The following is a 15,450-nucleotide window of genomic DNA, read 5'->3' as shown; positions in this document are numbered from 1 at the left end:
ATTCCTAGGTGTCTCATAAGTTATATATGTTTCCAAGCTGTTCCTGTCAGACTGTTTCTCCTCTTTGTTTCCATGTCTGGTGAATATAGTCTTTCTGCTGCCCTCAGTCCATCAACTGCATCCGATGTCTGAATGCTGTCCCTCTCCTAGAGCTTCTGTAATCTGATGCTGTTGTTCTTGTGGCTCTTCTTGCCTTGGTGGTTTCAGTTTCTGAAATTGCTCCATGCTTATTAGCTGACCTCATTTACCAGCACTGCACCCCCACCCCACACATTTTTTTCTTTGGCCTCTCTTTATTCAGTTGCTCACTGTCATTAGCTGCTTCCATATAGACAACTACATTCATCTCCTAATTTCTCATGTCTCCTAAGATATCCCAAATCCCTGTGAGTACCCCATTATTTCAATCCTTATTTCTTCAGTGTCTCAAATATCTCCCATGATATATCTGTCCTAAAATGTTTACCTTCCCTGACCACCTGAGTTCTGCCAGACCCCTGACCATGGCCAGCGTGTTGTATAAAGAACTTATCTGGTGAACACAAGGGAAGGGAAGCAAAAATAATATAAAAACAGGGAGGGGGAAAAAACATAAGAGACTCTTACATATGGAGAACAAACAGAGGGTTACTGGAGGGCTTGTGGGAGGGGGGATGGACTAAATGGGCAAGGGGCATTAAGGAATCTGCTCCTGAAGTCATTGTTGCATTATATGCTAATAACGTGGATGTAAATTTAAAAATTAAAAATAAAAAAAAAGAATTTATCTTGTCCCTGTCCCTGGTTCCTGGGAGAGAGCCTCTAAATCTTTGGAATTTCCTGAATGCTAGCAGTGTCTGTTACTCATCATGGGCCTCTTGGACCAAAACTGAGTTTATGCTTACAAGGTGACTCAGGATAGGAGCCAGCCATGCCAGGAAGACCAACAGGGTTGGGGCTTTGAACCACATGATATCAGCTCAGTCTCTGGAGGAAGGCAGGGGGCTGGAGATTGAGTTCAATGTATGGCCAGTGATAGAATTAATCATACTTTGCATAATGAAACCCCAATACAAACTCTGGTCACCAAGGCTCAGGTGAACTTCCTGACTGGTGATATACATCTATGTGCCAGGAGGGTGGTGTGCCCTGGGGACACTGAAGCTTGGTATTTTGGACAGTCCCAGTATTCTCTGGTGCTACCACATCCCTAGATGGTTTCCTCCAATATTCAGGATTCATGTTATTAGCTCTTTCTTCTCCATGCCTATCTGATTTGTCAGCTTTAGCCCCTCTTACCTTCTCGTGCTTCTCAGAAAGTTCTCCAAAACTTTCACTTCTTTCCAGTTGTTCCTTTTTCATCACAAAGGATCTTCCTTCTACCACAGTAAACTGGAATTGGAAGTTGTGAAAAGGACTCCCCTTATGATTAAAATAATGAACACTGTGTGTGTTCCCTTGCACCTGTGGGTGTGTTTGCCATGGACCATCTCTGGGAATGCATATCTTGCTGAGTCACCTTGCCTTCATTGTGACTTTCAGATCTAGGTCCCCATAGTACTTTCTTCCTTCTTTCTTCCCCATTTCCTCCCTCAGTATCTTCTCCTTGTTTTCCGGCTTTAGAACTCTAGCTCAGGATTTGCCTTGTCTTCTATTGCTTTTTTCCATGTGAAAAATAACTCAGAATTATTTTTCAGAGTTATGAAATGTGGTTGAGTGATCACAACCCCATTAAGCAACATTATCATTTGACAGCAAACAGGTAGGGCAGACTTGGGATGACTATGAACATCATGAAGGTAAGAAGACTTTTTATCTTTATTATGTTTCCCCAAGATACACGCTGTGGTATCCTCTTTAATAATCTAAAATAACATATAAATGTGTCATCAAGGCAAGTTAAAAAATTACAACTGAATTCTCACAATTGAATAATGAAGAGTAAATGTCAATTAAAAATGTAGTTATAAGAACTTGAGAGAACTATCCATCTGCTTATAATTGATATATTATATAAATATAATAACATAAAACCTATCCTGAAAATGTAAACAAAATTATATTTACATATATGTAACACCTGTAATCTCATCACAAACTTTGTAGGAACAGCATGTTTTGAAAAGTATGACTATTTCAGAACTATTTAAAATAAATACATAAACATAGAGTATAAAAATAAATATAATCATTCTAAGAGCAAGACTTTCAAAATAAACCAATGAAATTTATGGCATATTGTTAGGCTATCTATCACAAACAATCCTTTGGCTCTAATTTTACATTTTTGAAGTACTTCCCTCCTAATCTGTGTCCCAGTGCATAAAAAACGGGCCCTCCAACTTCTACCTCAGAGGAGATTTGAATTAATCTGAAATATTTGGTGGTGCCCTGGGAAGGGACAGACCCTGAACAAAACCCTGGTTTCTCATTGTCCTTCCATGGACTCCTAGACGTGCCCCCAACTCCTAGGAGTACAGTGTGATAACTCTATTCAGCTCATTCTAGAAGGTTCTAGGTTCTTCCAGATTATCTGTACAAGAGACTCCTCTCTTCCTTCCTCAGCCCTGTCATTAGCATCCGGATGGACTTCCTGCTGAAAACCTGCATCTCCCCTGGGCTCTGAAATTGAGAGAAAGCGAGGATGTCCGATTGATTGCAAGGAGGCAAGTCTCCAGTTAGAAAAGATTATTCACATTCCCAGTCAATTGTAATCAGAGTTTAGGCTGATTTATAAATCCATTTTTATCTTTAATCCTTCATTCTAAACCTCAGTTCATTTTCAATTTTGATCCTTGGTCTTTGGGGACCCTGCCTCCAAAAATGTCTTACTATGGTGAAGGTCAGGCCCAGTTATCTACATGCGCTGTAGCCAGGACTCTAGGTGATTCTTCTCAGGGAGTAATACAAACAGGAGAGAATATTGCTTTAGACTCAATGCTCACCTTGGTCCTTTTGTGCTTCTTACGGTCTGAATTAATAACCATACTACAAACATCACCAACACAACAACATCATGAACCATGAGACCAGATGCCTAACCTCCCATTTGAACCCTGAATCCTAATGTTTAACCAAAGCAGTTAGTCCTAAATTTGGTCAGTGCTATATGGCCCGAGTGCCTGTGTCCACCCCCCCCCCAAATTAACATGTTGAGATCCTAACCCAAAAGGTGATGGTGTTAGAACGTGGCACCTTTGGGAGATGATTAGGTGATGAGTGGAGGCCTCATAAATGAGATTAGTGCCCTGATAAAAGAGACCCCAGTGAGCTAGCTCTCCCTTTCCGCTGTGTGAAGACGCAGCGAGAAAGTGGTGAGGACACAGCGAGAAGGTGGCAGTCTGCAGCCCAGAAAACAGTCTGGCATCTTGCTCTCAGCCTCCCAGTGTCCCAACTGTGAGAAAGAAATGTCTGCTGTTCGTAAGTCTGTGGCACTTTGTTATAGGAGCCTGAACAGACTAAGAGAGCCAGTTCGCACAATTCAGACCACATCTTTACTTAATCCTCTGCCCGAATCTGTCACTATGTGTCGATCACAATAAGCCATGCTGAAACTGGTATTCCTTAACCTTTACTCGTTCTGACAAACTTCTTTGACCATAAACCTGAGGGGAAACGTGTGATTGAACAAGATAAGAGACTGTTCTGGAAGTGGGCCAGGTGAGGTGAAGAACGCATATGTGGTCTGGCCATAAGCAACTTGCTCGAAAACAAATTTGGATGAAGACATAGCTAGTCATAATTTATCTTTTATTACTGGACAGGTAGGCTGTTTCCATCAAATATCATATTGTTAGACATTTATTTTGTTGTAAGTAAATCCCTAGAGTTAATAGTCTCTCAGGGATTAAAGGCCAAAAATGAGTTAAAACAAGAAAGTCAAAACACAATATACGGAAATATTAGAAACTTTCCTATTTCACACAAAAAATCAACATGTCATCAAAACTCTCATCCAGGCCCAATTGCTTTGGATGCAGTTATTTCAGCCAAGTCCGTGCCTCTGTGACAAACTGGTTTTCCTGAGGTCTGGCACCCACAGATTTCCCTGAGGTCATGCCTGGTGTGTGGTTGTCAGCTCGTGGCTGGGACATGAGTCAGCGTCTGGCTGTGTGCCGCCCCCACTTCACAGTGTGTGGAAGGCTGATGTGTGGGATGGGGGGCAATGAGCATGCGTCCAGCAATTAGACTCCTCCGAGTTCCTAAGTGGACAATAAATTATTCTGCCTGTACCCTTGATGACACAGACCTACCTTCTCTCAGGCCGATGACCTCAGGCCTCCGTGGTCCCGGGAACTCTAGGGCATGAGGGTGCGATCTCGCCCCCACACCCACAGCTCTGGATCAAAAGCCTGGATCTGGAAGACAGACGGCCCCCTGAGCAGACAGCCTCCAGGTAGGCCCCCCTCCCTGCCACCGTCCAGGCTTTCATTCTTTCTCATCCCGAATCCTGTGTCCCTCCATATTCCCCTCTCTCTCCCACTGGGCACCCCCCCCAAGTCCCCACAGCCCACCCACCTCCTCACACTCTTCCCGGGACACCCTGGTCTTCCAGCCCATGGATCGGATGAATTGAAACCGCAGTTTGTGAAACAAGGGACGCTGGGAGCGGTTCTTCCCGTACAGGAATGAAAAGATGGCCTGTTTGGGGGCCTGGTTATCTTCTTCCATATCATTGGCCAGGTAGCTGGAGAGAGATGTTAGGTTGCTGGTCAGGAGCAGGACAGGCAGGACCCCCCCACACACACACCCCAGCTCAGCTTCCCAGAAAGGACACAGGCTGCTCACTACCCAGTGTCTCCAGATGCCACCCAGTCACCAAGAAGGCACTGCCGGGCAGAGACGTCTCCCACCGTGATGACAAGACAGAACTGAGCAGGGAAGCCGGTGGGCATGTCCTGCCCTGTGTTCCCAACCCCATGCCCGCCCCTTGCCCTTCACCGTGTCTGTGCACACACCTGTCTCCCTGTGTGGACTGGGGACATACACAGTTCCTGCGGCCAAGAGCTGAGTCCACTCTATTTCTGCAGAAAGTGGCTTTCCTACCAAATGACTAATGTAGGACTTGGTTCATGTGGATGCATTAGTTCAACATGCATTCTCCCCATCCTTCTTCTCATCGCCTCATGGTCCTTGGCATATAAGATATACTTGGGGAGTTTTTGTTCAGTGAATGAATGAGTGAATGAATGAATGCTTTCTCTCATGGTCAAGGGCAATACTGATTACCTCATAGGTTCAAAATAACTTAAACATTTGCAGAATGGAAGGGATTGTGTTGAGTGTTTGGAGAGGAGAGTGTGGAGGTATTTTGACAAGACCTGCCTTCAACAGGTGTCTAGTCTAATGGGACTGGGGAAGGGGGTGTAGGGGCTGGATAAGAAATAACTATAGTCCAGGGGCACCTGGGTGGCTCAGTCAGTTAAGCGTCAGACTTTGGCTCAGGTCACGATCTCACAGCTCACCTTGTGAGGTAGAGCCCCGCGTCAGGCTCTGTGCTGACAGCTCAGAGCCTGGAACCTGTTTCAGATTCTGCCTCTGTCTCTCTCTGCCCCTCCCCTGCTCATGCTCTGTCTCTCTCTCTCTCCCTCTCTCTCTCAAAAATAAACATTAAATATATTTTTTAAATAAGTATAGTCCAAAATATCCATAAGACTAGGATTATTTTTTGAAAGTGTTTTTTAATGTGTATTTTTGAGAGAGAGAGAGACAGACAGAGGGCGGGGAGAGAGAGAGAGAATGAGTGGGGGAGGGGCAGAGGGAGAGGGAGACATGGAATCCGAAGGAGGCTGCAGGCTCCAGGCTCTGAGCTGTCAGCACAGAGCATGACATGGGTCTTGAACTCACATACTACGAGATCATGACCTGAGCTGAAGTCGGACGCTTAACCAACTGAGCCACACAAGCTCCCTGAAAATGTTTTTTTAATGTTCATTTATTTCTGAGAGAGAGAGAAAAAGAAAATGTGAGTGGGGCAAGGGCAGAGAGATGGGGGTACAGAGGATCCCAAGCAGGCTCTGTGAGGACAGCACAGAGCCGGATGTGGGGCTCAAACTCCTGAACCATGAGATCATGACCTGAGCCAAATGCTCAACTGACTGAGTCACCTCAGTGCCCTATGAGGCTAAGATTTTAACAGAAGCGCTACTCAGGTACAAAAGTCAGAGAGGTCAGGGGAGCATCTGAAGATTTGGGAGTTGGAATCAACCTTGAGGACAGGTCATTTTCTTCAGGTGCATGTGTAAAATCAGCTAGACAGAAAACGCAATATAGAAACAGAGGGAAAGGTACTTGGCAGGTTGGGTGGAGAGGGTTGGATCCAAACTGGGAGCTCTGGCCTTGCCCAAGAGCGCCACTGGCCGGCGAAGTTGGAAGATGAAGCAAGGGAAGGGTGCTTTGGAAGGACTTTAGGCACATAACACCCGCTGGCTTGGGGACAGCCTTGTAAGACACCAGCAGGAGTATTTACAGTAGGTCTGTGCTGAGTGCCGAGGGCCTGAACTGAAGCATTTGTGCAGGGAATGCGGAGAGGAAGACAATGATGGATGTCACTTGGGCTTCTCTCTTGGCTTGGGGCAGGGCAGTACACTTCCTTCCTTCTCTCCTCTTCGGATGGTTTTATGTTTTCTATTCTTCAGTCTCTTAACTGATGTCAGGGTTATTTGTGTTTAGAAAGAACAGTATAAAAAACGCTATGCTATAATCCTATCGTTTTCATACACAGATTCAACAGTTTAAAAAAAACAGGTTAAAAAATAATCAGTTACAAACAGGTTTAAAAAAAATAGGCGAGGGGCGCCTGGGTGGCTCAGTCAGTTAAGCATCTGACTCTTGATTTTGGCTCAGGTCGTGATCTCGTGGTTTGTGAGTTTGTGCCCCGTGATGGGCTCTGTGCCCACAGCGTGGAGCCTGCTTGGGGTTCTCTCTCTCCCCCTCCCTCTCTGGCTCTCCCCCCTCAAAATAAATAAATAAGCTCGAAAACAACAGATGAAGGCCAGAGTCCCACTTCTCCCCTCCATTGTCACAGGGTATTGAGTACCACTGATGGCTGAGGCAAAATACTCACAGTGCTAGGAAGAAGTGGATTCGTCGGAACTGCCAGGAGAAGAGGCCAGCACGGCTAAAGTAAGCTATGACCATAGACAGGAGATACTGATGGGGAGAGGAAAAAAGCCATAAGACAGGGTTCACACCCTAGGGGAAGGAGAAAAGTGGGGGCAGGGCGTGGGAGGCCTCAGCAGGTGCTCATGCTCCCACATGTCGGCTGAACCTGCTTATTTGGTATCAGAAGGTTGGCTGCAAACCCAGGAAGTCAAGGGGAGAGTTTCTGGTGCTCCCAGGGTGGCTCGCTCTGCTGTTTGGGGGGCTTGTCTTTAGGATAGCCAGCTTCAGGAGGGTCTTTGATAAGCTGGAGCAAAGGGGAGCCCCCAGGAGCTGAGAGGAGAGGGGACTTAAGGTGACAACAGCCAGAGAGCCACAACGAGGGTTCAGATCCCAGAGGATCTGCAAGAAACCATGAGGCGCCTGAAGGGAAGTGTAGGCAGCATCATGTTGGAGAGAGAAGGAGAGCTGAGGGTTCAGAAGGCATCCGCCTGCCCCGGGACAGACGTTGGAGCGAGCGGGAGTACATCTTAGTGGAGAGTGACAGATGATACCTTGTCAGATACCCTCAGGTTTTTGTCCCAGGCCAGGAATCTTTTAACGACAGGATCTTCTGTGAGAAGAAGGCATGTGTTAGGTTGGGAACCAGAACTGGGTTAGTGTGGGAACATTCCAGAGTGAAGAGGAGAATGATGCTTCCCCCTGAAGAGGAGAAAGAGCTTGTAGGATGTGGCCAAGGGTGAGGCTGATGGGCAGAGGTGAGAGGAGACCACTCCCTGGCCAAGAAAATATGGTGGTATCCTTGCGGGGTGGCCAAGAGAGAGCTAGGATTCGGATCTTCAGTAAACAGTGGTGCTCTGTCATTATCACGTACTGCTGCAGGGGCCACAGAGACCATAGAGTCATTCACCATCATTTTCTCATTTGACAGTGACCTCAGGGTACAAAGATGGCCTGTCATCCCCCTTCACACAGATGACGGCATTTAGTTTCAAAAGGCCTCTAAGAGCTGAGATGTCCCAGGGGCATGACCAAAACCAAGGTTTCTTGTCCCAAAGACAGACCTTTCTCCAAGTGTCACCTAATCCTCTGTCGTTTTTAAGTGTCCCTGATGAGGATCAATATGGGGTCCTCCAAGGATGGAGAGAGAGCTCAGCAGCTAGCAGAGAATTCTTTTCCATTGGAAAAGTGTAGGCGTTGGAAGTTTCTTGTTTTTTAAGGAAAAAAAAGAAAGGATAGGATTGGAGGGTGCTCTGCCTACCCAGCAGCCTGTTGAAAACCTCATGGTGCTCAGGCAGCACTGAAGACAACCGCTGTCTCTTCAACTTCATCTTGAGTCCACACAGCGTCTCCACGACCCAGACATCCTCGGCCCCTGGGGCTGTCTCCTCCTCTGACTCCTCCCTTCTCCTCTTCCAGCCACAGGAGGGAGGCGGGGGATGGGGGTCTACCCGGGGGGCTGAGTGAACAAACCAGGCTCCAATATAAAGCTTCTGTCTTTGGGATTCAGCCATTGGTCACCCAAGCCCCTCCGCAACCCAAACCTCTCCTCTTTCTCTCTGACCTCGGAGACTATTGGCCTCTCCCAAACCATCTTTCCATCTTTCTGCCTTGTTGATATCCACCTGCCCCCATTCATCTTTGCCACTGTTCCATCCCCCTGTCCTCGAAACTCTTCCTCATTATAGTTAATCTCTCCCATTGGAATAATGGAATAGTGGAATAATTTCCTCTCCTCCTTTATCTCATTTGAGGATCTCATCTCCTGACCCTCCTTCCTTGCCCCCCAGGTTTTCCTTCCATGGGGATATCCTTGTCCTTAGGTCCTGGCTCTCTGAATCTCTCCTGTCACACAAACCCAACTCACATGCTCCTTTCTGACTTCTGTACCCCTTCCTCCTTCCTAGTCAACACTCTCAAGTCCCTTCTTCCTCCTGCTTCCTCACCTGATGGTCCTGGGCTTTCTTCACCCATTACTGCCTGGAGGGGGTGCCCTGAGGAGCTGGGCTGTGGGCTCTGGTCCTCAGACCGGGAACACGGTTGACAACCGGCCATGATTTCTCCCAAACTCTTTCTTCCCTTCCAGAAAACTTAGATTGTGTTCTGCTCAAACTCCTCTTCTGGATTCTGGCTGAACACAAGCCCGTTATCACTTCTCCAAGCTGGAGACAAGCTGGAAGTGAAGAAAAGCTCTGAGAAGATGCTGTTGTCCACCTCCGCTGCTAAGCACTATGGAGTTTGATCCTTCCAATCAGGAAGGTCAGAAGCCTCTGATGTCATCGGTCATTCCAGCCTGGCAACCAGTTTGAAGGAAAACACGCGTAACTGCCAGACAGGTGTCCACTGTGGAGATCGGGGTAAAGGATATCTCCTGCCGCCAACCCAGCCTTGGACCGTCCTCCAGAACTGTCCTCCAGAGTCTGGACCACTCTCCAGCAGATGCCAGGCTCCCTCCATGCTGAACTTGAACCATGTCAGACTCTCTCCACCCCTCTACTCCTATTTCAAGGCGCAGTCTGGCGGGAGAGGGAGGAAGCCAACAAGGAAATTTAGCAGGAAGGTAAGACCTTGTGAGAGTGAAATCAGTGTGTAAAGAAGGTCCCAGGGACATTGATTTGTTGGGTTAAAAGCTAGTTCAAAATGCTGAATTTGACAGAGCTCCTGTGCTCGATGTTTACTGACACTATGTTTACTGATGCGATTCTGGGCTGGAGGGACACTCATGCTCTACTGAGCCCGAGAGACTTTTTGGGGAGACTGTTTGAAGCGTGCTCACACACGCCTCAAATGGTGTCTACAGTTTCTGAAGTCTATGGGTCGCTCCAAACCTGCCCGTCAGTTGCCATTAATCAGCTCCGGTCTGCAGATAAAGTTTGTGAGCCTGTGTATCACTCCTGACCCAGAAATTTCACTACCATTTGTGTATCCTAAGAAGAAAATGGCACATGCACAAAGAGACTAAATGGAAAAATCGCCAGGACAGAATCTGTTTTATTGAGGTGGGGAGACACATGAAAGTATGGATGTAGTAATGCGGATGACCAACTGGTTGTCCCTGTGGTATCAGAGGAAGCGTCGTCTGAACCTCCTTCCTCCTACCTACCTCCTACCTCTGCTTCTCACCCGGGCATCTGAGACTTGCCCTTTCTTCCTTTCCTTTCCTTTCCTTTCCTTTCCTTTCCTTTCCTTTCCTTTCCTTTCCCTTCCCTTCCCTCCCCTCCCCTCCCCTCCCCTCCCCTCCCCTCCCCTCCCCTCCCCTCTCTCACTTACCCTCTCTCCCCTCTCCTTCCCTCCTGTCCCTTCCCTTTCCTTCCTTTTCCTTCCTTCCTTCCTTCCTTCCTTCCTTCCTTCCTTCCTTCCTTTTCTTTCTTTCTTTCTTTCTTTCTTTCTTTCTTTCTTTCTTTCTTTCTTCTTTCTTTCTTTCTTTCTTTCTTTCTTTCTTTCTTTCTTTCTTTTCTTTCTTCCTTCCCTCCCTCCCTCCCTTCCTTCCTTCCTTCCTTTTTCTTTCTTTCTTTCTTTCTTTCTTTCTTTCTTTCTTTGGTAAAATAACATAACATAAAATTTATCATTTTAACCATTTTTAACGGTATAATTCAGTGGCATGAGGCACACATGCATTATTGTGCTATTGCGTGGCCCTCAGCACCATCCATCTCCAGAACTTTTTTTATCTTGCCTGAAGCTGCAACTCTGCACCCAGTAAGGACCACCTCCCCACCTTCCCCCACCCCGCCCCAGCCCCTGGCAACCACCGTCCTACTTTCTGTCTCTATGGACACGGCCACTTCCAGGTACCCCCCATCATGGAAGCATGCAGTGTTTGTCCATTCGTTTCTGACTGACTTCATTCAGCAAAATGTCCTCAAGCCTCATCCATGTTATAGCATGTCACAGTTCCTTTCCTTTTAAGGATGCGTAATAGCCATCGTGTGTCTACATGTTTTTGCATGTTCCTTTCATAATAATATAATAACAATATGATACACGTATGTATTTACATACCACATTTAGTTCATCCATCTGTTGATGGACACCTGGGTCGTTTCCACATTTTGGCTCTGAGTCCTGCTTTCCATCCGCTGTGTGAACTTTGGTGAGAAGCACATCTGTTATTCAGGATGGGCCTAGAGTTTTATTTTGTATTTTCATCACTTACGTATTTCTAATTAGCCCCACCCAGGCATAAGTGAAGTCAAATCAGTTCACCCAGAAAACAATGTGGAGGGTTCTCAAAACAGAACTACCGTATGATCCCACAACCCCACTTCTGGGTATATACCGAGAGAAAATGAAAGCAGGATATTAAAGAGATGTCTGCCCTCCTGTGTTCACTGCGGCATTATTCACAATAGCCAAGATAACCTGTGTCCATCAACGGATGGATGGCTAAAGAAGATGTAAGGTACACGCTTGGAGATCTGAGGGATATCCTGCCATTTGTGATAACACGGATGGACCTCGAGGGCATTGCGCTGAGTGAAATAAGCTAGACAGAGAAAGAGAAATACTGTGTGGTATCCTTTATGTGTGGAACCTTAAAAAAAAAAAAAAAGGTCAAACTCATAGAAACAGAAGGTAAGAGAGAGGTTTGCCAGGGTGCAGACTTTCAGTGATAACATGAATGAGGTCTAAGGATCGCAAATAAAACCTGGGAACCACAGTTGATAACACTGTGTTGTATAAGTGAAATTTGCTAAGAACTTAAGTGTTCTAACCCCAAAAAAGGTGAGCATGTGAGGTGATCGATATGTTAATTAACTGGATGGGAAGAATCCTTTCATGGTGGATACATATATCAAATCACCTGGATGCACGCTTTAAATATCTTTCCATTTTTTGTCGGTTTTACCTGAATAAAGCCGAGATCGTTAGAAAGTAGTTGATCCAAGGCACAGGGACTGAGCGTCTCCTTTGTTTGCAGTCGTCAACTTTCAGACTCGGACGAGGTCTCAGAGAGCATGCAAGACAGCCTTGGGGTTCCTGCACAGTATCCTTGGGCCCGGGGCCCTCCCACAGGTCCCCACTGGTGGAAGAGGCGCTGCTGTGTGAAGGACACATGACTCATCCCTGGAGAAGTTCAACTCCTAGGAAGCCAGTTTGCACTTAAATTTCACTCATGATGCTTTCAGCCATCATAGCTGGTTGGGTCCTTCCATAACAAAATGGAAGGCCACTCTTCCTCCTGATGAAGCTAGCTTCCCAATACTAGGAGGCAGATACTCTGTCCCTATTCAAGTTTCTCTTCTGTGCCATGAAAGCCTGGATTACTTTGAAGAAGGGGCTTCTTCAAGACAGTTTGCGTAGTCCTTTCTCCCCCACCACCTTGTCTGGATGTTCCACAGTTAGGCAGGGCCCATCCTAAGATACACTGTTGGTACATTGCCCAAAAATGGGCTAAACAGCTCAGACGGGGAAGAGCAAACTGTTACTTCTTCTCTGTCTCTTCCCCCCGTGGAGGCAGTTTAATATAACAGTGGCTGTAGCTACTGCAGAAATATTGGCAGGATGAAACAGAAGTGCTTTGCAAATGCAGTCCTTCTGGCGTGAGGACCACGTGGGGAAAGTAACTGAGATACAGATACCGGATCCAGCCTCATTGGTTCTAGTTCAACAGAACTGGGGTAGGGCCCACTTTAACTTATTTTTTTTTATTTTACTTTTTAAAGTTTATTTATTTATTTTGAGAGAGAAGGAGCAAGCTGGGGAGGGGCAGAGAGGGAGGAAGAAACAGGATCCCAAGCAGGCTCCACACCATCAGTACAGAGCCCCAGTACAGGGCTCAAACTCACGAACCTTGAGATCATGACCTGAGCTGAAATCAAGAGTCAGTCACTTAACTGACTCAGCCATCCAGGTGCCCCTAACTTATTTACTGATGCACATTCAGATTTGGAAATCTCTCTGTGGGACATGCCACCCAGGTCAGGGTAATAGGGATCCTTTTTTTTTTTTTAAGTTTGTTTATTTTGAGAGTGAGAGTGAGTGGGGGAGGGGCAGACAAAGAGAGAATCTCAAGCAGACTCCACGCTCAGCACAGAGCCCAACATGGGGCTTGATCCCGTGACAGTGAGATCGCAATATCCAGAGTCAGATGTTTAACCGACTGAGCCACCCAGGCGCCCAGGGCAATGGGGGTCCTAAAGAAAGCAAAGCCACACTTGCATGAAATAAGCCATGATCTATACCTGACATGCCAAGACCATGGCCAGGCCTTGAGTCCAAGGCTGAGGGGTCCTTTGGAACCAGCCTGCAATCCTCTGGCCAGTTTATTGGTGACAACCTGTCCAGCAGCCTGGGTGCCGATTTGGATACACAGACCCATGAGCAGAGTTTATCCTGAGCGACTGTGCATGTACTGGTGAAAAACTGCTCTCTCCACTAGGAAGTCCTGTCTCGCCAGGGGCTGCTCACCCTGGCCTGTCATTCTCTAGTGAGTGATGGTCTCTGTACTTCCCTCCTGTGACCTGTAAGACCTAGGGAAACCCCTAGGAAGACGACACAGAGTGTCTGGGATGGGGAGATGGGATGAGGTTCTTGATACTGACCTCTAAGATCTGGTGTCAGAAGCTAATCATTAAAGTCTTTAACTTTTTTTTTTTTAACAATTACATGTCAAGTTTTAAACACTGTGTTAAATTTCTTTACAGATTTTTAATGTTTATGTATTTTTGAGAGAGAGAGACAGAGTGCAAGTGGGAGAGGGTCAGAGAGAGAGAGGGAGACACAGATCTGAAGCTGAACTGTCAGCACAGAGCCTGATGCAGGGCTCGAACCCATGAACCGGGAGATCATAACCTGAGCCAAAGTCAGACACTCAACTGACTGAGCCACCCAGGCGCCCCTTGGTCTTTAACTTTTATGCTCCCCTCCACCATGTCTGACACACTCTCAGTGGGTCCTAAAATCATGTTAGTTGTAGTCTGATATTATTGCCTCTCTTAAGTGCTATAAAATGTTATCTCCACACCAATGTGCCCATTTATGGTTTCAAATCTTGTTTTGAGATAGTTATCCTTTATAAGGCATTTTCAGGAGGATTGTCTCATTTTCTTTGTTGAGTTGAGAAAACAGGGTGCTGGGATTTGTCCTTTTTTAAAAACTAATTTATTTGAGAGAGAAAGAGACAGACAGACATTGGGGGAGGGGCAGAGAGAGAGGAGAAAGAGAATACTCAGCAGGCTTCATGCTGTCAGCACAGAGCCCAACACAGGGCTCGAACTCACAAACCATGAGATCATGACCTGAGCTGAAATCAAGAGTCGGATGCTTAACCAGCTGAGCCACCCAGGCGCCCCTGAGTTTTGTCTTTGAGAAACAAAGGATGTGAAACTCAAAAGACTGAAGCAGGATCCCAGGTTTCACCTCGACTGCTCTGATTCAAGTCCTATATCCCATTCATCCCATTCTCTTCTCCATCTGCCCAGACAATCTGGAAGACATAAGCTAGTTAGTATGATGTGCCTATCAAAAGATGGAGGTGGGGGTGGGGAATGGGAAAGTAGTGGTTCTATTATAAACTAGTATATGCCCTTGGGCAAATCCTTCCTCCTTCCAAGCCCCCATTTCTTCATCTATAAAATAAAAGGTGTAGATAAGATGATCTTTAAGGGCCTTTCCCACAGCATAAGCAAAGCAGTGAGAAAGCACTTGTAGTGAATTTGATGTGACCGGGTACACGAATGCTGTGGGTGAATTGTGTGCCCCTATCCCCATCACCCTGTTCATGTGTTGAAGTCCTAACCCCCTAGTACCTCAGAATGTGATCTTATTTGGTGGTTAGGTCTTTACGGAGGAAATCAAGTCTAAAAAAAATGAGGCCATTAAGATGGGCACTAATTCAGTATGGGTGGCGTCCTTATAAAAAGGGGAAATTTGGACGCAGAGACACTGAAGTAGAGGGAAGACAATGTGATGACACATGGAGAGAAGATGGTCACCTACAAGCCAAGGAAAGAAGATGGAGCACACCCGCCCCCACCGCCCTCAGAGGGAACCAGCCCTGTCCACGCCTGGATCTCAGACTCCCAGCCTCCAGAACCGGAGACAATGCACTTCTGTGGTTAAAGCCACCTGGTTGGTCTTACTTCATTACAGCTTCCCTGTAAACTGATCCAACCAGTATTTTGAATAAGAGGGAATTCAGATTTGACAGTTACTGTCCTGACACTTCTGGCGACCATTCCATTAAAGCAAGGCATGTCCCGAGGCTCCAGAGAAGAACCAGTTCTTTCAAACAAATGAGAAACTTGAACTTTTTTCTTAGCCTCTCACATCGCCTGGTCACCGTGAATATGTTAGTTTCGGGGAAAAATGGGTGAAAGACTTCAAGAATGGTTTGCAGATCTTGAAGATGGGTGCTGGTATCTTAAT

The 15,450-nt window shown here is 46.5% G+C and overlaps 1 protein-coding gene and 1 long non-coding RNA gene across 3 annotated transcripts; one reads left to right on the top strand and one right to left on the bottom strand.

Moving 5' to 3' along the window:
• The first annotated feature begins 4,249 nt into the window (after positions 1 to 4,249).
• On the top strand, positions 4,250 to 12,781 carry LOC124519114 (uncharacterized). Of its 2 annotated transcripts, XR_006964031.1 has the most exons (4): positions 4,250 to 4,375; positions 7,007 to 7,104; positions 9,167 to 9,640; positions 12,016 to 12,781. It is a non-coding gene; the product is annotated as an uncharacterized LOC124519114 (long non-coding RNA). The 2 variants fall into 2 exon arrangements; XR_006964030.1 differs by lacking the exon at positions 12,016 to 12,781 and having other exon boundaries at positions 9,167 to 10,291.
• LOC124519113 (speedy protein E4-like) lies at positions 4,278 to 9,135 on the bottom strand. The gene is made up of 6 exons (XM_047089098.1): positions 9,027 to 9,135; positions 8,342 to 8,539; positions 7,635 to 7,693; positions 7,046 to 7,131; positions 4,498 to 4,666; positions 4,278 to 4,337 (listed from the first exon to the last, which is right to left on the bottom strand). Exons 1-6 carry the CDS (start codon positions 9,133 to 9,135, stop codon positions 4,278 to 4,280), a joined length of 681 nt encoding a protein of 226 aa, XP_046945054.1.
• Positions 12,782 to 15,450: the final 2,669 nt, after the last annotated feature.

Source organism: Lynx rufus, unplaced genomic scaffold (assembly GCF_022079265.1).
Source record: "Lynx rufus isolate CCGP_SWC_20201006 ecotype Redwood Valley unplaced genomic scaffold, mLynRuf1.p SCAF_27, whole genome shotgun sequence".
NCBI lineage: Eukaryota > Metazoa > Chordata > Mammalia > Carnivora > Felidae > Lynx > Lynx rufus.
The sequence above is the reverse complement of the archived record's forward strand: the minus strand, read 5'-3'. Positions and strand labels throughout refer to the sequence as shown.